At 44.5% G+C, this 24,535-nt stretch overlaps 1 protein-coding gene across 1 annotated transcript; it reads left to right on the top strand.

Annotated features, from left to right (window-relative positions):
* Nucleotides 1-217: 217 nt before the first annotated feature.
* SCTR (secretin receptor) lies at nt 218-24,535 on the top strand. Its single transcript, XM_038143325.1, has 13 exons — nt 218-716; nt 4,227-4,353; nt 8,592-8,702; nt 12,584-12,687; nt 12,972-13,069; nt 14,028-14,160; nt 14,979-15,132; nt 15,222-15,282; nt 15,818-15,887; nt 18,533-18,624; nt 18,718-18,856; nt 19,034-19,075; nt 20,091-24,535. Exons 1-13 carry the CDS (start codon nt 675-677, stop codon nt 20,265-20,267), a joined length of 1,350 nt encoding a protein of 449 aa, XP_037999253.1. The 5' UTR covers nt 218-674; the 3' UTR covers nt 20,268-24,535.

Genomic DNA, 24,535 nt, shown 5'->3' with positions numbered 1-24,535 from the left:
GAAGTTGTCTTTGGCTCTGGCAGCTATGCTCAGCTGGGCTTGGTGGGACATGCAGGCAGCTGGCTCACCTGCAGCAGGCTCTGCCAGCTTCCTGATTTCTGCCTCTCAGGGATGTGTGCTCCCTGTGGGAAGCATGTGCAGAGCTATCGAGAGCAGAAGCAGTACAGGCAGCCTGAAGCACATTCCTCCAACTCGGTTTCTCAGCAGAGCACTTATTCCAGGGCTGTACTTCCCCTTGATTGTTTGCCTCTGCCATTGTGGAGCTGACATCTTACAGGGGAGTCCTGCTCGGTCCCTTATCGTGGGAGCATGAGGAGAGATCATTGCCCAGCGACACCCATCGATTACAGTGAATAATAGCCAGGAAGGGAGGCAGACAACAGTAGGAACATGCTCAAGAGAGGTGCTGTAATTCTTGGGACAGGGCGCTTCTGCAGAGGAGGAGGAGAGTTGCAGGGTGGACGGGAGGCGGGGGGGTCCTGTCACTGCTGATGCTCTCTAGAGCTCAGCAGCTGGAGAGAAACATTGGCTAAGGATGGTCAAAGCTGGGAAGGGAAAAAGGCAAGGAGGGAAAAGGATGAAGTGAAAAGAGCTAGGAGCCACCCTGGAGAGCATACAAACAGCCTGCTGACCTCTGATGCATGAGGGATGAAGAAAACAGACTGTGACTGACTATGTGGACCATCTGGGTGATCTTCTGCATTTCAGCTGTCCCGGTAGGTGCTCAGATCTATTTTTTTCCCATTTGCATGGAATCACATGTTATCTGAGTAATGCTGAGCACCTCTATTCCATGAAGCTGTGGTGTCTCTGTTTAAAAAAATCTGTGTAGAACCTGGGATTTTTTAATTTTCTTCTTGCTTCTGCTGCTTCCTGCACTAATTGACAGTGGCCAGGCGACTAGATGCTGGATGCCTCAGTTTCCCCACCTTTATAAAGACAGAAGTGTTACTAACCCACTTTGACAAACACAGCAGGTGCTGTGATGGAGAAAAGATTTAACTCCATTCAGAGGAGCTTTACCGATTTACACCAGCAATCAACCCCTCAAGGGGCAATGCCCATGTCTAGCAGTGCCTTCCTGGATTCAGATTGAAGGAATGTGAAGCGATGTTTATACCACAAAGTTTGTCTTCTTTTTTTTAGCTTTATCACTTTACTGAGATGTATGTGGCAGATTGTCACTGCTGAGCTCCAGGTGCTTGGATCAGTCAGAAAGGAGAGTAGAACCTGGGCTTTGATCTCCAGATGCTGCTATTCAGATTCTGAATGCATATAAGACAAGGGGTGAAATATGTCTACCTTGGGTGTGAGAAGTTAGGAAGGGATCAAATCACTGTTTCATTGCAACAAATGGAAAAATCAATTTATTTGTCCCAGTAGGGAATTTAGCTCCGACTGTGAGAAAACCTGAGCTCTGCCTAGACATTTTATTGCAGAGTGAATGCAATCATCAAACCTTTTGTCTTTTGGTCATCTTCTGCAATAAAAAATGTGACTGTAATTGTTTTCTTATAATTTTGGTTTCTTTTTCTTAGTACTACCTAAAGGACTCTGCAAATAGATGTTATTGCTCAGGGTGTCCCCAAGAGCACCTATTTTTATTGGTTCTTCTAATCTTTCAAAGTACCTGTTTTGATTTTCCAGGCATCTTTTGCTCCTTAAATCCTCTCATTACACTAAACCCACTAATTTTAAAATGAAATCGCTGTGAATTCTGGGTAATGTTTAGATCCATTCATTTCACTCTTTAAAAACTGTGTTGACTGTTGCTATCAATATTGCAGCTTTTTGCCCGTTCTTGAGATTTATTTATCACAGTTATCTCTTTTTGGAATGGAATTAGTTTCTCGTCTTAAAACAAAATATGAAGAGTCTGTCCTGGTTTCAGTTGGGATAGAGTTAATCATCCTTTTAGTAGCTGGTGAAGTGTCAAGGAGATCACAACTGTTTTGAGGAACTGTTTAGGAAGAGACATAGAAACAGCACGTAGAGGAGCCCCTTTTCCTCCTTGCTCTCAGGCAGCAGGGACAGGCTGTTTGCTCCCACTTGTGGATGGTAAACACGAGTGAGACTGAGCACAGCTGGTGGCAGAGTGGGGTCATCCGGCCGCGCCATGGGAAGCGGATTTCGCATCGCTCCGCAAACATCCGAGAGCTCGCACCCAGCCTGCTCTGTCGGATGCCTGTGTTGGCACAGACTGGCTCAGGGACAGGGTTGGTGGAAAACAAGGCCTATAAACCCACACCTGGAAGCTCTCTGCTTTCCCTGGGCTTAAAATCCTGTTAGTTGCACATCTATTTGCAGGAAGGGGTATCCAGCTGATTAGAAGAATAGGGTGGACATCACTTTGTGGGGTAAAACAGTAATTGTAAGGAACTACCTATGCTGTACTCCTGCTTGAACAACACATTTAGTGTAAGAAAGTAGTGCTGTATCAGATCATCAGAGTCATCTTCACAACTGTGTGTGATTAAAGTGTGTGGCCTCACTCTAGCCATAAAGAAATAACACAGAATTTAAATCTTTCTAAAACAAAAACTTTCTTAGGACCCACATTTCTTAAAGGAAAACAGTGCCCAGACAATGTAGAGGCTTTTTTAAGATGGAGTATTTCCCTATTTCTGAGATCATTGTTAACATGATTCCTAGCATTTACTTTTACATATGTTCAGTATCATCTTAACAACCCAGACTGGTTATGTTGGCCACTTCAAATGCTCAGCATTCAAATCCTGGCATCAGAAGAGAGTTTGTTTCATATAAAGTCTTTGCATATGTGATTCCAGAAAATTTATTACATTGTACAAAACCAGATGATTTCTGATTCATTTATTTCATAACACACAAAGACAAGGGAGGAGGATGCTGAAGTTAAACATAAGTTTACATGCCAGACCAATTAGATGAGGTATGATACACTGCTGAAAAGATCAAACTTTGTTCAGAAATACAATACTCAAAAAATTTCCAGCCAAAATAGTGGGAATATGGTCTCTAATGTCTGGTATGCTAAAATTTAATTGTAGAAAAGTAATAGTTCTCATTACAAGGTTTTCAGGGATTGTTCTTTCTCCCAAATCTAATCTGAAAGTGATCAGCAATCCTACATGATTTATTAGGTTGAGCAGTAATGTGATGCTGCAGGGTTAACTTTCTTGAACAAAGAACATAAACAAAGTCTGTCTGATAATTTTCATCTAATAGAGCCTCATGGCTGGCTTCTAATCTCTTCATTGTGCATGTACATACATATGCATTTATATATATATACATACATATGCATTTATATATATATATATATATACACAAAAGTTCCATAGTGAGAATTTATAGAGATTTTGGGTTTATCCATTAGAAAGAAATTATCTAATTCATTATAATGGACATCCACTTATATTCAGGTTTCTTGTGTTAAAAAGAATAGACGCTGGTAAAAATAACTTTTACCCTGCAAAGGGTAAAAATACTTTTTTTTCTGAACAACGTAACTGTTAAGACCTTGTCCTGCAAATAATTTTGTAATGATTTTCAATATTTGTCATTTTAATGGTCTGTAGCTGTTTAGTTTTTTCACTAATTTTGGTCCAGCTGCATAAAACATAAACACACATTTAATTGCTACATCAGGATTGAGTGAACATTAACATTTCCACATGGTTTTGTGAGAAAGGAGGCTGGGAAGATATGAAAATGACCTTAAGACAAATTACCATCTAGGTTCTCACGAAAATTTGGGTGAGATTCTGCTTTCAGGTGGGCTCCTGCAGCTACCAGATGGCAGCAGGGAAACAGGCTTGGGTGGTGTGCAACCAGTGGGCATATTTGGATCACTTGTGCCCAGGAAAATGACCTGCCAGGTGCATGGTTTAACACAGCCATGGGTGAGTGATTAATTCTCTGTTACTCTAGGAGACTCCAGCAGTGTCCTGGATGTTTCTGCAGTCTTTTGGAAGAGCATCCTGTTCATGTACATTATTTAGCAGAATAACACATTTTTCTCAATGTCAGTAATGTCAGCAAAAGGGAGAAGACATAAACTCAGTCTGTGCTTGCCTGCTGCTACTACAAAAATGCAGACTTAACTGGGAAAATTGTCCGTATTTCAAGGAAATATTGCCCACAATCAAGTGATAGATTTGCAGGGGCATAAAAAGGGTAGGTTCTGTTGAGATTTTATAAGTTTTAAGAGGAAAAGTGATTCCACTACTTTTAAAATTTTGTAGATCAAAGCTATTCCACCTGTCTGTGACCTTCTGAGTGTCCTGAAAAGGGAGGAAGAAAAGTGTGTGGAGACTCTTTCCCTGGAGGCAAAGAACAGAACGACTGAAAATGGTCTGCTCCTGAGCTCAGGTAAAGGCTGAACAAATGCACATGATAAAAGCTGCTCTGATATGAACTGGGTGCCTCAAACTCAGATACCCTGGCATCCCTTCCCATAGGAGGTATACACTTAAAATACATCTCTCCTTTAGGAGCAGAAAATCTGTTACAAGGCTTTGAGAGTGGGATTTTGACCTTACTGTGACAGGAACAGTTGTGGGAACCTTCTAACCCAGTTGCTTGACTGCAATCCTCACAACTAGGATCCTGCAATCCTCACGCACCAGCAACAAAATCTTGCGAATTGCAATCGTGTCCTCTTGGTAAAGGATAATTTAAAAAGTACACCCCAGCAACTGCAAATTTACTCAACTATATTTACCTTAAAAATCAATGAAGACCAGCAGCCAACATTTAAATCACGTGGCTTGAAGGTCCTCATTGCTTCCTCCTTGTTCCAAGTTACTGTCCCCTAACAGAGTTCTTGAATTTCAGTGAGGATTTATCATCATATAAAGGAGCTTTTTGGCCTGGGAAAGTTGTGGTACTGAGTCCTCATCATGTAGACAGCTTTGCTTTCACAGCTGAGCAACTGGGGTCATGTGCAAGAGATTGTTAAACCTTGCCTGTGAACTGCATGTTATTTTCCCCAGGCAGCTGCTGGGTCAGCATCTCAGAGAGAACACTGGGTGTAGACAACACATGTGACTATTTTTAGTGTGTGACCAGCCATCACCACTAAGGATGGGGTTGTGTCACTCACAACATCTTGCAGACTGAACTGATTCTGGCTGACTTTTGTGCACTGTAATATGGTCAAGGTTCTTGCCAGCATGAGAAGGGAAGGAGCTCCCATAGATGTGCTGTGTGCAGGCTATCCTGGCCACAGATAGGCTACCATGTGGAGCTAGAGTGAAGGTGTTTTCTTAGTTTCAAAGCCTTCCTCTCTAGCAGAGAGTGTTGGAGACACAGAACCGTCTCACTATGACCTGGCTCAAGGACAGAACTCAGAGGGAAGATCTATTGCCTGGTTTCTTAGGATGCCTTACATTTTTCTCTGTTGCTGTTTTATCCCTGTCCCTTGCAGACTGATGGGTGTGAGCACAGCTTCAGGGCAGTACAGCCACATGGCAGTGACAGGGTACCTTATGGCAGGCTTCCAGGTACTCCACAAGGCAGATCTGTCTCATTGCATGTAAGAAGTTTGATGATATGAATAAATCAGTATCATTTGTTTTCTTCAGTAAAGAGCAGGTTGGTTTGTCAGCCTATTTCTTTTTCTGCTTTGATCCTGTGATATGGCTCTAATGTTCAGCTCTGTGCTTCCTTGGCACCAGAGCTCCACAGCAGATGCAGGCAAGTAAAACTCCACAGGACCGTGCAGGTGTGGATCTGCACTAGCATTAGCAGGCCATACCATTTTACAGACGGTCTTGCTTTATCTCAGTCAAATAGTAGCTTCTCAGCAGAGGCTTAATCAAATTTTAAACTGGATCCACATCTTAAAACTCACCCAAGGCCTTTCCTTATTGGAATTTTTAAATGGGGTAATTCCACCTAAAATTCTATCAAACTCTAAGAGAGGTTTGTTGTCTTGGTAAATTAAGGAGTAATGCTTCTATTCTGGGAAATAACACACCTGAAAATACCTCCAGCCTTTAAGGTATCTGCATGCCTGAAGTCCATGTGGACAAAATCCCATACCAGGATTTCAGTTTGAAGAAGAGAGAAAGAAAGCTGAGGAATTCAGTGCATACCCTTGGTGGGTCATGCAGGGAGGAATAAAGGTGGCTTCACAGGGTGTAGGGCACTTTCCACACCTCATCCTTCCTGCACCTGCCCCAGAAGCTTTGACTGGCACAGGCAGGAAAAAGGACAAAGCAGGGGATGAGCTCCCACCATGCCATCTCTCCTGCAGTGCTCACATCTCTGTGAAGATGGCACAAACAAAGGAATTCATTGCTGGGGAATCAGGCACCAAGTACCTGAGCAGTGAGTGTTTCTTATCCTCCAGCAGTAAAAAGGAAAAGGGACTCTGCCCTTACGATAACATTAGCTTGGGAAAGGGAGCAGTGTAATATTAACATAACCCCAGTCACAGTTATGCTCCTTTTAGTGCATGAGTGAAGACAAGGAAATTCTCTCGGGAGCAAGGAGCAGGGCAGGGAAGCTACTGGAGACCTGGAACACCTGATCATGGTGACAGCGTGTATTGCTGCCGGGAAAATGCTCTGAGTGCTGCTTGAGGGAGATCCCAAAGAGCACCGGGCTCTGTGAGGGAGATGTTGCTGTGCTTTGTCTCCACCCTGAGGCTCTTTATCTAGCTGGGGGTGGGAGACACCGGTGTTTAGCTATGAGGAGTGGCAAGAAGCCCACCTACAGGAGGAATAGCTCAGCTGGTTTTTGTTTTCTCTTCCTGGATGGAACGCACCCAACATCATAATTTTGCCAGGATTTTCTATGCCTTTTGTCTGATTTTGGGGTTTTATGCCTGTGGTGTTGGCATGAAGGTTCGATAAACCAAACAATGCAGCACATTAAGTCATACATATCACCCAAGGTGAAGTTTTGCTTGCCTTTAAACTTTTGCTTTGAAGTAAATCCTTTCCAAGGCTTATAAACATTGGCACAGGGAAGACACCAGGGCTGAGGTGCCACCCTGGCTGTGAACAGCTCTGTATTTTCAGGCACTAGGACTGTCGCACAGAAGGAAATCAATACATTTCTAGAAATGTAAATATTTTTGTCAGGCTAATGGAGGTTGGCCTTATAAAGCATGAAGTGTTTGAGGAGAGTGCTTGGTCAGCACTTCCTCCCCTCAGCTTTCAGGGAGCGTGCAGGGCAGGCGGCACACGTTCGGATACAGCAGGCACAGAGTGGTCCTGACACGCCCCAATGGCCTTTTTTCCCCTGTTTTGTTGCACAAACCTCAAAGAAAGCTGTGCTAAAACCACTGACAGGGAGTGGAGGCAAAAGGGAATCAATCTGAATGCTTTCAGCCTGTACCTAGAGAAGAGCAAAATAAGAAATGGTACGATTGCAGTTTCTTTTTGGTACAAAGAGATCAAATGTGGGTCTTCTCCACTAACACTCAGCACCTCAGGCCAAAATTAATCCATGCCAGCTTCCAGCACCTAAGCAAGATGTCTAAGTAGAGATCACCATCATACTCTGCTCCACTGGCCACCACATGAGCTCCCTGATGCATCTCTACCAGCCCTGCCAGAAGTCAAACTGAGGATGCAGCTGGAAAAGTTTCCCTCCCTCCCTGCCTGTGAGAGGGAACCATGACAAGCCCATCCTTAAAATAAGCAGTCCTTGCACCTAACTGAAATGGGATGAGTCTGGGCAGCCAAGCTCAGTGAGTGGTCTGTTGGCATTGTTCACTTCACCACAGCCTGAGCACAGTGAAAGAGAGGAGTGTTTATGGTGATCAAAGGAAGACATTGATGCTGTTCCTCTCTATCCTTCCCCCAGTATGATAAGATTAGCTCAGCTGGTTAGAGCATAGTGCTGATAATGTCTAGGTTGTGGGTGTGATGCCCAAATAGGCCATTCACTTAAGAGTTGTACTCTCTTTGTGGGTCCCTTGCACCTTAGAATAGTCTGTGCTTTAAGTGATCTGTGGTTTAAGTATCATTCTGAAGCTTTTTAAACTCCTAGTCACAGAATCACAGAATGGGTGAAGTTGGAAAGGACCAATGGATCACCTGGTCAAACCTCCCTGCTCAAGCAGCGTCATCTAGTTGCATTTTTTCATATTTACAAAAAGATTATGTAAGAAAAACATTAGGATGACTCAAAGTAAAAGCTTTAGAAAGACTGAAAATAAGTTTTAAAATTCCCATCTGAATTCCTTCATATTTCCAGGGCCATTCAATAGCTACCAGCAAACAGTTAGGTAGCAAAAGGTCTGATTTGAAGTTCAGAATTACTCTAATTCTTTGCTTTGTGCTTTGTGTGTCTGGTAGAGACCAGTGGGATCAATGACAAGAATGGGACAAGTCTGGGAGCTTGCTGGGGCTGGTTTGAAGTGATCAGGACCTGCTCTGTCCTATCCAGGTCTCAGCAGGACTTGCTCTGTCTCATCCAGCTTGCTTTTCAGAGCACTGAGCATCTTTGTTCCTGTAGCTGCCTTGGTCCATGGGAGATATTAGTTGGTGTTGTGCTGCTTGGAGATGTCTCCCAGTGTTTCATTGTTGGAAGAAGTTTCATGGTGTTGTGTCACTGGGAGATGCTGTATGGTATTTCCTTGTTGCCCCCCCCAGGCAGATGTGCTGGAATGTGGGACAACATGAGCTGCTGGCCTTCATCCACTGTGGGACAGACTGTCAATGCTCACTGCCCTGAATTCTTTCAGATGCTGACTGGGAAAAAAGGTAATCCTAAAATGATGGTTTTCTCACCCAGGTTTTTTTTATTAAACACTTATTTATTAAGCTCTTTATTTTTTATTTCTTTACAAAGACGCCACACTCAGGTCTGAACTTGAAATTAATATTTCCCCCTCCTTTTTTAAAAGAACAATAGTTACTTAGCAGGTCTGTTTCCCCCTTTAAGGTGAACATGAAAAAGCCTGGAATTAAAGTAGCAAGATCTTTTAAGTGTCTGGTTTTTTTTCTAGCCAGATGGAAAAAAAGTGCAGGAATTAAATGCTATCCTGAAAAGCAGGTTTTTAGCATGGTTTCTCAAGGAAAAGGGTTTTCTCCACTAAGGTTCTGTGTTTATTTCTGTCTTTCCCTTTTAATAACTCCTAGTGCCAGTGGCTGGTCCCAGAGGAGCTTGATGTGGACAAAACTTCACACAGCATTAGGTTCACATGAGTTTTGGCAAAACATCCAGCTAGGCAGGCAGAAAAGATCCCTTTTTTGCTTTCATTAAGAGGAAATCTGCAGTGGGGATTTCTCTCTTGCCTGTGACAGGATCCATACAAGTGGCACAATCTCATGGAAATTCAGGTTTCATGACTCACCAAACAATTCACTCAAACAGAGGTGAGCTCAAGCAATGCTTTTTGTTCCTTTTTTTCTGGGATATCTAAGCTAGAAATGAAGTGAAATTTACTCCCAGTAGACTACAATAATCATGAGCTATTAAGTAAGCCTGCTTTCTGTTCATTTCTGCTTTTCAGTAATGCCCAAGAAATGTGTTTATGTTTCTCTTTAGGGAGTTAATGATTCAAATGAGAAGAGGGTTTTGCATTCTTCAGTTATAGGGCACAGATTAATGAGGTCCAGTACTTACAGAAAAGCAGACAGATTCATTTTATGAAGGGAGGAACAGGAGACAAAGTATTAGATTGTCTAATAAAGATTACATAACTCAAAGGAGAAGCACTTAGTGCTCTTTAAATGAAATCAGACATGAGCCACTCAGATTAAAATAAAAACCTTGCTACTTTCTGTACACACGAACATTATCTGCCCTTTGAGCCCTTTAAGCTGGTTTAAAGCCAAAGGATAAACTGTGCAAAGGCTTAGATCGCTGAAGAAACCATCTGTCTGTACCGGGATCACTGTACTTCTTCAGCACAGTGATCCCGGCCCTCAAATGCAGGAACTGAAATCCCTGCTGGTCCAGCCACTAGAGGGAACTGCTCCCTGCCTCTGGCCTTCTCACCGGGGAAGAAAGCAGGAATTTGTACATCCAAAGGTCAGAATTACATCTCAGATGTTCACTCCCTTATCTTGGAGGTAGGCAGCTTAAACTTTAGTTGCCCTCCTTATCAAGAAGCTGATAAACAGTAATCAGAATGACAGTGTTCAAAACAGAACCCCAAGACCTGGTCCATCATCATTAGCATCATATTTCAGCCTCTGCATCTGGTATTTTGGGTCAAAATCAGCAATAGTTTAACCTCATTTTCACGGCCTTCTTCTTTGGTTTTATACTGTGGTTGGCTTGTGACTCCAGAGTTTATTTAATGCTACAGTCTTTGCCCTGTTTAAAACTATTTTGAAAAAGAAAAACAAAGATCTGTTTGCTTCAAAAGAAAAGCAAAAGTTTTCTCTCCTCACCACTTACAAAGCAGATGGGCAGCCACAAATGCCAAAGGCCCATATGTAAATCCACATGGATGGCTCTGAGCTCTGCCCAAACCCTGGTCTCTGTGCTCACTTCTAGACTTGGATTTGCAGCCCAGACTGAATGGTGCCTTTCTACATAGCAGACCAAAGAAACAAAATTATCAGGAACCAAGTAACAGAACTGAGCATGGTGTCTTAGGCAAGGAATGAAAGAAGGTGTGAAAATAGTGAGGATTCAGAGGCAAAGGCCACACCGGATGGCCTCAGTTCCACAGCCATCCCTTTAGCCAGAGTTCCTTCTTGCCTAGGCAATTCCAAAGTACCAGTACCAGTAAACACCAAGCCAAACCCTTAGACAAACTGCAGACTCCCAGTCTGCTCTGAGTGGGGTTTCAGCACATGCTGCAGTTTCCCCAGTGTGTGTGTCACCCATAGCTCAGGAGCATTGTTAACATTTTCCTCTTGCCCATCCATAGGATGTGCCTGGCACAATCTCCTGTGCTTTGCATGTAATGCAATAGCATGTGCACACCAACAGAGAACTTCACCTCCTCTTGTCTGATCTGCTTTGACAGCCTCGAGCACAAAACAGTCACAGGCATGTTTACAAGCACAGTGCTTTGCTCACGCTGAAGTAGAGAATCTGCCACCACACCACCCCCTTGCTGGGTGCCAAGACAGGCTGGGGGAGAACCTTTTGGGAGAGCTGCTACTTTCCTGTTGTTGCTGCACTGCAGCAAAACATAAAAACCCTGGCTTATAAAGCAAGCCTTGCCCTTTCAAAGATGCTAAGCTGGAACAAGGTGTTCAAAAAAGCATCAGAATAATAGTCTGATAAGGACACACCCAGAGCTCTTTCCACTCAGGGTTCTAAGCCTGTTTGCTGTGCCTTGCAGGTTTACAGAGGTGAGTTCAAATCAAGTGCAGACATGCTGTCAGGTCACCAGCATTAGCCCAGAGGTAGCAGGAGCCCTGACTCTGTCCTGACAATTCCAGCAGGGCTTCAAAGAGGATAAACCATTGCCAAACACTGTTGGATATGCATCTCCCTAGTTCCCTCAGCACTGCAGGGATGTTTTGCAAGAGCCAGACACCCTAAAGTCCTCATGGCTAAATGTGTGGGGAAAAAATGGACTTTTATGGTGCCCTCTGGCAAGGCTTGTACTAAGAAGGACTGCTGGTTTCACATCCCCTTTAAATATGTGCTAGCATTGCCATCACTGCCACAAAGCCAGGATTTCACTCCATGTTTCTGGAGTATGATTCTTACCAGGCAGATCAATGTGATTAGGACAGAGGGAAGCTGTTTTACTTCTTTGTAAAAGTTTCTCTTCAGCACATAACAAACAGGCCTGCTAGGGCCACTGTCTTCCAATGACATTGTAAGTGGTGTTGGACAGGACTTCCCACTTCCACTTTAGAGCCAAACATTAAGGTGGACAAGTTCAAAACCGTCCTATTCAGCCATGTGCAGCTTGCTGGGCATTCATCTCACTCAGCATTAGGAGTCTAAAAGTCAGACATCCCAGCAGAAAAGGGCCAGACAAACTGCCCTCTGTGGATACCAGTTCGAAAAATGAGTTGAATTTTGCAAATGTCTATTTTTCTCTGAAGACAGCCCCAAGGGACACAGTTGGACCAAAGTACTCTGCTTTCCAGAAGTTGAGCTTAAGTGAGGAGAATTTCTTCCTAACCTTTAATTTGCAAGAAAGCAAGGAAATCAACTGTGTAAAATAATGCCCAGTGTGGGGAAAAGACTTTCAGTATTCATTTAAATCTTACTGAAAATCTGTGACCATCTACAGTTTTGTGTTCTATTTGGAGCATGACAAACCACAGTAAGGAGGTGGGAGCATTCAGCAGAGTATCAGGTTTGCATGGAGCTTGGATCTGTGGCTGAGCAAGACATGTGTTTGCTGATCTTGGAATAGTGGCCAAGAAACACCAGATGTACCGAGCAGTATTATTTATGTTGCAATTAATAAAAACACATCCATCACAGTCATCCCTGAGTGGGCAAACAATATTATGACCCACACAAATACACTGGGCAAGTATCAACAGAATCAGCTCAGCTGCATTTTGCCTTCAGCTATGCAGAGTGCACTGCCTGGGGCAACACACTCTCCTGGCTCTTGGAGCACCCGCACATGGTGACTGAACCCAGAGGCCAACAAAGATAAAACTGGAAATGGTCATACCCCATTCTGTCTTTTTTTATTGCTACCACACAGGTTTTGTGTACCGAAACTGTACAAGTGAGGGCTGGTCAGAGCCGTACCCGAGACCTGACATTGCTTGTGGCTACAATGTCAACGACACAACCAACGAGGCCAGAGTGAGTCTGAGTGCCCATGACCACAGATCTGCTGCTCTGGGGCCCTGGGGAGAAACACTTTTCAGAGAGACTGATTGATGTTGTGATTTAACCCAGGTGGGGTTATTGCTATTGGTGGTTTTCACCATGAATACTTCCTGCAAGCGGTTGCTCGGGGTGAAATTTCAGCAGCTGATTTTACAAGAAAATGTATTCATTAAATAGGAGGAGGGATCCTTCATTTGGTATGGGCTGATCTCTACCAGGCAGGCAAGGTAAAGATGTGATTATATGTTCCCCTGCAGCGTTCCTATTTCATGACCCTGAAGACCATGTACACCATCGGATACTGCACCTCCCTTGTGACGCTGATGATAGCCTTGGTGGTCCTGGCCTCCTTTAGGTGAGGAGAAGCATCTCTGGTTTGTGTTTGGTCAGGACTTCTGGTCATCTCAGCTGATAGAAACCCTTCTATTGACTTTCTGGGCAAGACAAGAATTGAAGTATATCTGAAAACCTTTACAGAAATCAGTGACAAAATTTATCTCTGTACCTGGTCTCCCAGAAAATGTGCTCCCATTATATTATGCTCTCCTTTTCTTTCCAAATCCAAGCTGGATGCATGTTGCAAATGACATTTGCACCAACTCCCATTATTTCAGTGTCCCTGGGGCAGAGTGTCTTTCCCCCTGCTGCTCTTTTCCCCACTTGAGACTGTGGCTAAAACTTTGTTCTAAGTGCCTCTGCACTGACTTGTGGTAAAGTGTTTCAGGTTTCTATTAGCAATCTGACATGCAGCTTATCTTCACTCATCCCTGTAACCTGGAATTTGTACTGTGCTGCTTATTCAGTGAAATTAATTTCCCTTACAGTAAATGTCAGGGCGGCACCTCTGGGCAAAAGGAAACCCAACTACTTTGCAAATTTCTATTAGGCTGCACAGCCTCTAGACACAGACTATGTGAAGATTCAATACAGAAAACACTGCAGGCACAAGTGCACTGTGCTGGCAGAATAAATAAATTCATCCAGGTGTGAATAAACACCTTGGGTTCATGTTACTACAGAAAGGAGGGAGGGATGCTAGAACAAGCATATTGGCATGAAATCACAATTTTCCTGGCAACATTCAGCTTGTTTTAGTACCTGAGTGGAGCAGATATGACTGTAGCTTTTTAAGGTCTCCTCTAGGATAACCCTTTTGGGAAATGCATTAGTCTTCCTTTCACAGACAGAACTATACTGTTCTTCATTTGTCCGTTTATTCCTACTAAGGATTGGAACCTGTTGTTTGCAGCCACGGGTTCCTTGCGTTGGTGAGGAATGTCACTTCATTGGATCTCTCTCTTTTTTTTTTGCAGAAGGCTTCGCTGCACAAGGAACTACATCCACATGCATCTCTTCACGTCATTCATTTTGCGAGCCTCATCCAACTTCATCAAGGATGCTGTCTTGTTTTCCTCTGAGGACACAAATTACTGTGGGGCATACACGGTAACCCTCTGCTCACCAGCTTGCTCCACCCCTCAATTTCCCAGCAGGATCCTAGCAGGATTTAGAGTACAGGGAAGGAAATCTCCATCCCAGCTTTATGTTCATCATGAGGGGTTATGGGAGAAGAGAGGTGTGCTCTGCCCCTTCTCTGAGAACACATTAAATATTGCTGATTTACACTGCAGCATGAGGCCTGATAGTAAGATAAAGGCTTCTACCCAGACAGTATGGACATTCCAAATTTTGAAATGTTTTTTGCCTTTTTCTTTTTATTGGCAGCAAACTATTTCGAAAATTTGGGTGTGAGGAGGGGTGAGCAACACTGGAGATGATGGTCACTGCTTTAAACTAAAATATAAGAATTAGGGAGAGGAACAAAAATAGGCTTGTTTTGTTTTATCCCACTGGTTTTCGTGGATATTTGTTGCAGAAAAATAACATTTTGAAAACATTTTAGCTTGTCTTTATCAGCTGCTTTTCTTGGGAATAAAAGGATTGACAATACATTCAGATGCTTCTCTAAGGTGATATTTGTGATACTGGTACTAGGAAGGTAGTAATAGTGAAATTCCCCTGAGACAGTAACCGGAATCCAAGTGTCCATGACACGTTCAGTTCTTCTAGTGAGGCAGTTGATTAATGCATTTAGGAGTGCCAGCTCTGCTTTCTTGTCATGTGAACCCCGGTCTTGAGGACACCCATTTAGTCCCCTAATTGCCATAAAATCTCTATTTGCCAAGATTAATTTACAGCTCGCTGTCTCTGCTAGAAGGTAGGAACTAACCCAGGCAGGAGCTAATTATCCTCTCTTTCCTCAGGCTGGCTGTAAGCTCACCATGGTCTTCTTCCAGTATTGCATCATGTCTAACTACAGCTGGCTCCTCGTGGAAGGACTCTACCTTCACACTCTCCTGGTGATTTCCTTCTTCTCGGAAAGGAAGTTCCTCTGGTGGTTCATCGCCCTCGGATGGGGTACTGGTTCTCCCTTCAGTGAGGACAACTGGGTTTTTTCTGCCTTTGGCATGGACTTGTGAAGCAGTAACTGCTTTTTCCAATTGCAGGTGCCCCAACGGTGTTTGTGGCTGCATGGGCGACTGCCCGGCAGCTCCATGAAAATGTTGGGTAAGTGGTGTGGAGTGGGGGAAGCTGGCATGCCAGGGGGAGCATGCAGCCCCTGTGCAGGCTGTTCCATGGGGTCCTGCTCATTTCTAATTGCTGGGAGCAAGTAAATCAATCAACATCCTGCTGTGGTGGGAGCCTGGATCCTAGTGTGGGTGTGAGTAGAGGTACAGCTGAGCAACATGAGAAAAAGCTTCCAATTCCATTTGAGCATTTTCAAGGGTAGGAGGTAGCCTTCAGGTATGAATTCTGACCACACATTTTCAGTATCTGTGTCTAACTTTCTGAACAGTGAAACTTTGTTTCTTTCTCCTCCCTTTCAAAACTTTGAACAGTGTTTGAACTTTAAGGGAAGGACTTGTTTCTGTCCAGTGCAGGTGGGCAGTTTTCTGTCAGACACGTTGTACCACTCAGTGAGAACAGGAAAATAGTTTTGTAAAAAAGAGAATCGGGGCCTATGTATGGTGCGAAACAGACTAAACCTGTTTGAAAAGATACCAATGTTTTGATAACTGACTGCACCTTCTATTTTTTACAGGTGTTGGGACATTAACACTGATGCCAATACCTGGTGGATCATTAGAGGCCCCATAGTTGTGTCTATATTTGTAAGTCTTTTCTGAGACAAGCAGATTCAAACTGTATTTTCAAATACTGTGAAGTCAGAGCTCATCCACTCAACATGCTTTAGAAGCGTGTTAATGAACTGATCTTAGGCATGTGTCTGAACTGGTGTGACCCATGAGTTACTGCTTAAGCAACTTGTGCTCAGCAGGACTTAGTCAGTAACTAATGCCCCAAAGCTAAGTTCACAAGAAAAGCTAGTGTCCTCCCAAGAAGCGAGTGCCTGAAGATCAGGTTTCCACATCCTGTTGATTTCACATGAACTTGGCTGTTTTGTGGAAGCTTGTTTTGGACTGTTTCAAGGAAAGCTCCGGAGGAGAAATGAACGGCTGTACATTTCAGTACAATTACTTTTGTGTCTGCTGGTCAATGCCTCTCTCAGCAAAGCCAAAACCAACTTGCTTTACATGACCACTGGCTTTTGTTTTCAGGAATGAGAACAGTTCACAGGCTGCACGCACCATGTATTAGTGGACAGCACTGAGGCACTGCTCAGTGAATTAAGGCACAGGCATTGAAACTCAGTGTAGAGCCTGCTCAGTGCAAGGCAGCAGTGATGACAAGAACAGTTTGGTGTGTATAATAGTCAGCACCTGTGTTTTGAGCATTTGCTGGTACTCTCCTTCAGAGCCTTAGGTACCAGGGGGCTGGAGCTGCTGCTTGGGATAGTTGCTCTGCCCGATGAAGATGCTCTGGGTCAGACCACGCTGCGGTGACCTGTCTGAAACCCTAGCCCAGAAATGTGAACTGCTGGTTATTCTCAAGTAACCTACTGACACTCCAAGCGAAACCCCAAGGGCTGGTTGAGGTTTTCAGTTTCACGTTTCCAGTAAGAACCATTTTGTTTGCAAAACACAAACTGCAACATTTGCACACTTCTCAGAAACCCGGGCAGCAGAGATGGTGGGTTAAAGTTCTGCTCCTGTTGACCAGTGAGCAATCCTGCATCCCCACAAGACAAGCAGCAGACCGCACAAGTGATTTGGGATCAACTTACCGAGATCATGGCATTTATTTTTCTTTATGAAACAACACTCATGCTAGGAGCCACTCAGCAATATATAAAAGCCAACGAGACCCAGGCAAGACAAAAAGCACAATCTCAGTTTATCTTTTGGCGGCCCCCACCCGCTATCGCCTTCCAAGTGTCCTCAGAATGCTGATCCTGCCTTGTTTAGCTACTGAAGGCAGAAGCCGCCTGCATGACTCTGCAGGTTTTCCTCAAAAGAGGCTTTACTCAAGCCCATGACCAAACAAACAGCCAGATCTTAAAAACCCAGATCTAATCTCTGTATTCCTCACAGCCTTCAGCAGTTGAAAGGGCAGAAAATCAGCACCGATAAACACCTTTGTGCTCCCAGGCTCTCGCTCATTCCTGCGCTGCCCGCGGGCAATTCCTCCAGGCAGGAATCCCAAAGCTGCCCCTTCCCCTGTGGCTTTTATCCGTGAAAAGTCCTGCTCAGCCTACACGGCTCCTCCCTGGCCTAATGGGTTAAAAATCCCAACATACCCAGACCTGAACCCCCTTTGCTCCCCACCACCCCTGAAATATTTCTTGCCTTCATGCTCCCCCCAGCTCTACTCCTTTCCTCCTACCTCCCCAGCTTCCCCAAACTTCCAGCCCTGTCCAGACTCCCTCAGCGGCCACAGCTGCTCCTTTTCCATCCAGTAACTTTAAAGAACTCAGGGACTTGCTGTGTCTGTCCCATCTCCAGGAGACCCGGTTCTTTCAGGGAGACCCACACCCCCGAGCCCTGCTGCCATGCCCCCAGGCACGCTGGACCCACCACGGAGCGGATGCACCTCTGCAATGGCGCTTCCCGGCTCAGGGAAGGGTTAAGGGCCAGCCACGGAGCAGGGTGCTGCAGGAGGGGTACCAAGGGCAGATCAGCCCCAGATCGCTCCCCACGGGGTGCGACGCGCTGGCCGCGGGACAGACAGACAGACAGACACGCTCAGGCGGTTCTACCTCCCCTGCAACTCCCACTCTTTTGCCTGAGGGTCAAACGAGCAGAAACAGCTATTGCCTCATCTGCATCCAAACTGAACAGATCAGCATTTTTATCTGATATCCACCCTTCCAGAGGGGGAAAATGCAAAAGGAAGAGCTCTAGTGTCGACTCTCTCCTCTCCCCACTTTTAACTACTCTGCCTCGTGATCCCAAACCACACTTGGTGTTTTTAGCAGGGAACAAAGAGCACTTGCAGTCCCAGTTAGCAGGTGATAGCTCCAGTGCTGCCCCTTTGCTGGCACCCAAAGTGGGACCAGACTGTGCAGAGGCTGTCAGAGCCCCAGCCAGAGGGAACCAAACCGATGCTCCTGGTTTCCCTGCCCCCTGGTGATTTGCCTGGATAACAAGCCCTGACCATCTCCATGACTAAAGCTGCAGCAAACCAGCAGGGAAAGCAGCCAGCATCCAAGCCCAGGGTGGCCAAGCAGTAACAGAGACTGGGATGGGAACATGGACACAGGCAGGCCAGACTCAACCCCTCTATTCCTTCTGCTCGGTCCAAATCCCCCAGAGTGGCTCTGCTGATACCTGCCAGTTACACAAGTGGATAATGGGTTTGTTGTTTGGTGGGTTGCTTTTGCATTCTTACTTTGTTTTTGTTTGTTCATTTGTTTCAGATTAATTTCATTCTCTTTGTCAACATTTTAAGAATCCTGATGAGGAAGCTCAGCTCCCCTGAGAAACGGAGCAGTGATTTCAACCAATACAAGTATGTCCCTTACATCCCTTATAAGACATTCAAAGTCACCTGAGCATCTCTTGCTCCTTCTACACCAGCTTTTCCCCCTGTTTTCATTCTCAGGAGACTTGCAAAGTCAACACTCCTCCTCATCCCTCTCTTTGGAGTCCACTATATCATCTTTGCTTTTTTCCCTGAGGATGCAAGCAGCGGTACAATGGAAATTCAGCTGTTTTTTGAATTGGCTCTTGGATCATTCCAGGTAATATTTGACAAGCTATTATTTCTTTAAAATAAGAAAAAGAGGTAGAACATATAACTCTGCAATGACTTGAGTTTCCAATGGCAAAGCCAAGCTGTCTGATTTCCCTTGAGATGCCTCATCCCCATTCAAAAGCTGAAACTGCAATCCTGTGACCACGGTTCTTTTATCTTTTAGGGCTTTGTTGTGGCTGTGCTTTATTGTTTTCTTAATGGTGAGGTGAGTTTCATGTGTATAACATTCTTTTTTATTGCTGAAGCATGCCTCGTTAATCAGTGGGATACATCCCCCAATGAATTACACTTTTGTCTGAGGGTTTTCTTCCCAGCTACCTAACATCACTCTTGAAATTCCTCCTAGACCAGGCAAGCCTAGGTAATTGTATGCCAGATACAAACTTCGCCTCTCAACTACTGCAACCCTTTCATAAATCAGATAACATTATTACTGTCTGGGAACTGAGGGTGGGAGCACCATCCCTCACACAGTCACACTGACAGCCCACTGGTTCTGACATATGATACCATTATCTGCCACCCCATCCATGGCTGCTTTATTTACTCAATCCTTAGGAAGGAATTTATCAAAAGCTATACCCAGTCCAAGTTTATTAGGATTCTTATAAGGTAAAGCTTTTGGTAGAGGGATCGTTTCCTTTATAGTTGCATGACAAATCCTGACAAATCCCAGGCTTCTGGGCTAGAACTTGCACTCTGAAATTCTACTGCTGGTAGAGGTGGGGGAAACATACAAACATGGAAGATCTAGAGCTAATTGGAAGGGGGAAAAAAAGCAAGCCAGTGCCTAAGAAAAAGTCACTTTGAAATAAAGGAGGGTTTTGAAACACTCCGACTGATCTTTCAACAGGGTTCAGAAAAAATTGTTTTGAAAAGAAAATCTGCATTTCTTTTACCTTGGAGTGCCAAGATGTCCTGGTTTTATATCTAAAATTAAAATTCTGGGAAAATCTAAACCAAATCCTTCCTAAGGCCAGCTACATTCTGTGAACAATTTCACCTGCAATTAATTAGAAAGTTGTGTGGCTGCAACAACAGTATCACTAGAAGTGTCAAGAAACAGGCCCTACCTCAACCCCTTAAACAGCGTTTTAAATAAATAAGCCCAAACCTTGGCAAAGGTAACCCACTCTCATTTTCCTGTTACGCTGCTCTCTGCAGTGCAGGGCTCCAACACAAACTAGCTGAACTAAGTATTTTGTGACCTTTCTACCTAGGTTCAGCTGGAAGTTCAGAGAAAGTGGAGGCAGTGGCATTTAAGCAAGCACTGGCGACAGCATCTCAGCACGTCAGCGAGTAACGGAGGAAGCGGCTTGACTCAGGAGATGCAGATGGTGAGGTCCAGCCCAGCAGAGCACAGGAGAGGAACCCTCCAAAGGTCAAGTGTGCTTTAACTCTGTGCACCTGAGGGTACCTCCATGCTCAGATACACATGGCTGAGTCCCATGGACTGAGCTGGGAGTCCTGTGTCCATATCCAAAGCGGGACTTGGCTGTGGATCAAGGGATCTTGGAGCACATCTGTTCATGTATATCCTGTGCAGCACCATGGTTATTTTGCAAAGCAAAATGGGCCAAAATATTATGCTCTTCCTTGAGTTTCTGCCCACTGTAATTTGTGTTTCTTTCCACACCTGCTGCTAGTTCTACCTTAAATGTGACCTTCCATTTTCCATGTGGCTCTCCAGCATGTTCCAGGCTAAGCCAGGCTGGTTCTTTGTTTTTATTGCTGCAGAAGCTGGGAGGACATTGAATTTTATACTATGAAGGTAACATGCCAGCTTCCATGGGTTTGAAGTGCACAATTAATTAATCCCTAGAATTTATCAAGGTTCAAAGCCTTTCTGTTGTGGTGATGGATGAATGGATGATGGACTCTGAGAACACAAGGCACAGCTGAGCTCCAGTTTCCTCTCTGACTGCATATCCATTGCACCAGTGACAGTGGCAGGCTCAGACAGGTTTTTGCCTTTGCCTGTTTCAGCAGTGGAGACCTTGGGAACAACGGTGGTCCAATTTGGATATTTGAATCATTTTGAAATGGTAGCAAAGCTATTACAACATATTCCAAGGGTGACCAAAAAAACTTCAGTAAGATAGCTCATCCCTATTGTGTCTGTACCTCTGAGACTTGACCAGCATGTGTTCGAAGGGAAGAAATGAAAGCTCTTGAGACATCTGAAGGTCAATTGAACTGGACAGTAGAAACTGTCTGGTGAAAAACAACAGCGTAGTGGCTACCAAAAATCCCTTTAGAGTCTACAGTCCCTCTGTGTACTGAAATCTGCAAGGCTGTGCACTGTAATATGCTGTCAAAAAGCATCTGAGCTATCACAGCTTTATGCTCTTAAGGACATAATTAAGCAGATTTCCCTGCTTTGAGTGGGAAAGGGATAAAATAATTAATCTGACAAATGAAATCAAATCTCCTACTTGATTTTGTATCCACATTTCCCTAGTTGGGGTGATTTTTGGCTGGGTTTCTTCAAGGGCAAAGATGCTTGAACTGGAAGCAAATGATGTTTACCACTTCTCCCTCCTCCCAATCACCTTCAAGACATTGGCAAAACATGCATGGCATGTCAAATGCTGCCTGAGCAGCATTCTCCCAGCCCCTCTGCCAAAACTGCTCCAACGAGCTTTTAATCACACCAAATGCATACATGGCAGGCTTCTGCCATTTTATCGGAAGACAAACATGCAGAGAAGTTCAAAGGATACATTCAAGCTTAAATTACTGTACTGAGCAGGTTTTTTGATGTTAGCTCTCTTTGAAACTCTGAGATTCAGGAAAAAAAATATCTTTTTTTCACTGGGAATGCTGACAGTTATCGCACACCCTCCCTGGTGCAGCAGCAGCACACAGAGGGCAGCCAGGAGAGGAAGGGCACTCAGCAGCAGGGAGACCTTTGTGGTTGCTCCAGCCTGCCCTGCCTGGTTGGCTTTCTTGGCTCATGCAGGTCTCCCAGCACTAGGAGAGTTGAACCTCTTTAGGACCAGGAAAAAAAATTACGAGATGTAAAGCTGTAAATGGCAAGTGTTTCAAGGAATTACTTTAAACTTATATTTTTGGAAATTACAAGGTTTCAAGTTGGCTTTGTCCTTTAAAAATCAGCCAAAACAAGTGGAAGGAAGAACAGAAGCAGGATCAGTCCCATGACCAAAGGAGAAGTGAAAGCCCCTCCCTGAAGGTTGGAATGAAAGATCTCACTTTTTGCTGACTCACCCAAGCCAAGCAGAGCTCCAAACTTGTCGGGGGGTCACTCTGTCCCAATGCATTTAGTAAGTCTGATACTTCTGAAAAAATGTAACCCTAATTTTCTCTCTGGCCTATGAATGAGACCAAGAAGGGCGAAACAACTTGTATGTTCCCTCTCTGAGAATTAAACATTCATCCTTCAAGCCAAAGCAGCTGTTTGTTTTAAATGCAAGAGCCTCTTTCCAGCATAAATGAAGAAATACAGATTCAGAGATACAATAACATGTAATTAATTAGATCTGATGCAATTATTGGCACTCACACCAGTGAGAGAGCCAGTGTAAGATCTCAGCCCTGCAGTGCATGGCTAGGACCAGCACAAGACTGGGAGGAGCCCAGGCTGAGCATGATACCTATTTGTACAGGGGCCTGCCACATGCCCCAGAAAAAAATACTGCTGGTTTTCATATTTAAAAACCGCCAGTTCTAGCATAAATTATTGTTTTACATGACCATTTTGGTTTATTTGTCTTGTCTGAAACAACCAAGAAAAATGAATTATTCCCAGATTCTGTACAACATGTTCACTTCAGGCATCAAGCACAAACCTTGTTTGGATGAAGACCTGATAAACTCCATAAAGACTCCTGGATGTCAGCTGGAATTTGGAGTCCTCAAATCTTGGGGAAGAGCACGTCCACGCAGGAAGATAGCAGAAGCAGGCAGCCCCAGAGTTATGATGCTGTGACCTTCTCCTGGTTTCTGCTGGCAAGAAAACTTCTTCTGTCCTGGAAGCTGCTGCCAACCACCATGACAGGGGAATGGGTTCTTACCTCTCCCATCTCCTGGGCAGGCTCTGCAATGGCTCCCCTGCACTGCTGTGGATCTTGCTTGTTTAGCTGTGCTGAAGGATGCTAGAGAAAAGAGCTGTTTAGCTCTGGGGACATTGACATGTTTGTAAGCAGATGAAGGCACAGAGGGTGAACACAAACTCCATATCCATGGAGCCCACCCACTTTCCTTTCATTGCACTTGCTCCTGGGTATTCAATGTAATATGTAATACCAGTAAATAGGACCTGAGTACCACCTTTCACACAAGTAGTAATCATTGTTCAGGACACTGGTGACAGCCTCTGGCTATTCAACCCAGATGCCCTGAGGAGCCAGTTGTTCTTCTGCAAGCCAGCACCAGCACGAGCATCAGCAGCCTAAGAGCTGATGAATTTAAGAGGAAATGGATTTTCTTTCCCACACGGGCAACAAGGAAGTACCTAGCAAAACTATCAGAAGCAAAAACCAGTAGTTGTTCAGTGAATAATTACATTGTGCAATGCCTGAGTGCAGGGGAGCTGAAGTGGGCTGTGTCAGAAGGGTTGGTACCGATTCAGTGGGGTTGAGTCCAGTGAAGGTGAGAGGCCTCAGGAATTCAGGCAACACCCCTTCCAGGACACTGCCTGGGGCAAACCTTGTTTTCACCCAGAAATGAGGCCCTTCTTGCATGTGCCAGCTGTCTTAGAACATTGAGAAGAAGGGCTATTACCAGCTTACCATAGGCCCCAGCAGAGTGAAAAAGAAAGCAGGTGAGGAGAGTCATGTAATATTATCTTTGTAATCACCTTCCTGTGGCTTGCAAAAGCAAGCAAGGCTCAACCCCATTCCTGGTGTCCCTACAAGCACAGCTGATGAACGTATTGGAGACTTAAAACCAAAATAACGTGCTCTAGAGGACCCTGCTGGAGCAGGGAGGCTGGGCTAGATGACCTCCAGTGCACCCTTCCAACCTTAACCATTCTGTGATTCTGGAAAAACACAGTAGAGGCAGGAAATTTCCCTAGCTAGCATGCTCTGTATCAACATTTCCTTATTCTCATCCACAGGCAATGGCTTGTGTACAAGTGTCTAATTAAAGTTAGTAGCTAAGTCTAAACGGCTCATTAACAAGAAGTGATGTTCATTACCCTGCTTTTAAAGAGATGTTAAACTGAGACAGGCCAACGACCTCTCCTGTTGGAAAGAGAACACCAGGTGCTAATTAACTTGAGATTACATAAACTAATCCAGTGGTGTAGCTGGGAAGCTCTTTTCCTGACACTTAACTAAACCTGCTAATACAGTGAGCTCTGAGAAAAACACATAAATACATTTGTACTCAGATACCACTTCTTGCAGGCCAAACAATCGGAGCTGAGGAAAAGAGCAAGGATGCTTCAGACACGGGGTGCAGTGTGGGAACAGGAAGGTGAAGGACACAGGAAAGAGCTCTTTAGCTGGTAAACAGAGCACATGCAACAGCAGGAAGTCATTAAAGCGCCTACAAGGTTATCTCAAATTCCCACTAAGAAACACAGCTGACTGCCCTTCTTGTTTTGCAAGACAAGAAAGCAGTGCTGCCTTCTTGGGCTGGGGCAGACACTCCGGAGGCAAAAGGAGAGGGGAGTGTGCAGTGGCCTCAGTTCCCTTGG

Source organism: Motacilla alba, chromosome 7, assembly GCF_015832195.1.
Source record: "Motacilla alba alba isolate MOTALB_02 chromosome 7, Motacilla_alba_V1.0_pri, whole genome shotgun sequence".
In the NCBI taxonomy this organism is placed as follows: Eukaryota; Metazoa; Chordata; class Aves; order Passeriformes; family Motacillidae; genus Motacilla; species Motacilla alba.
This window is presented reverse-complemented; position numbering and strand designations above follow the sequence as displayed.

What these genes read in the sequence shown, in the direction of transcription:
- SCTR (XM_038143325.1), top strand. Translation starts at nt 675, where the DNA reads ATGTGGACCATCTGGGTGATCTTCTGCATTTCAGCTGTCCCG. An exon ending in CAGCTCCATGAAAATGTTGG is followed by an intron (nt 15,283 to 15,817) that starts GTAAGTGGTGTG and finishes TATTTTTTACAG; the next exon opens with GTGTTGGGACATTAACACTG. An exon ending in TGGCTCTTGGATCATTCCAG is followed by an intron (nt 18,857 to 19,033) that starts GTAATATTTGAC and finishes TTTATCTTTTAG; the next exon opens with GGCTTTGTTGTGGCTGTGCT.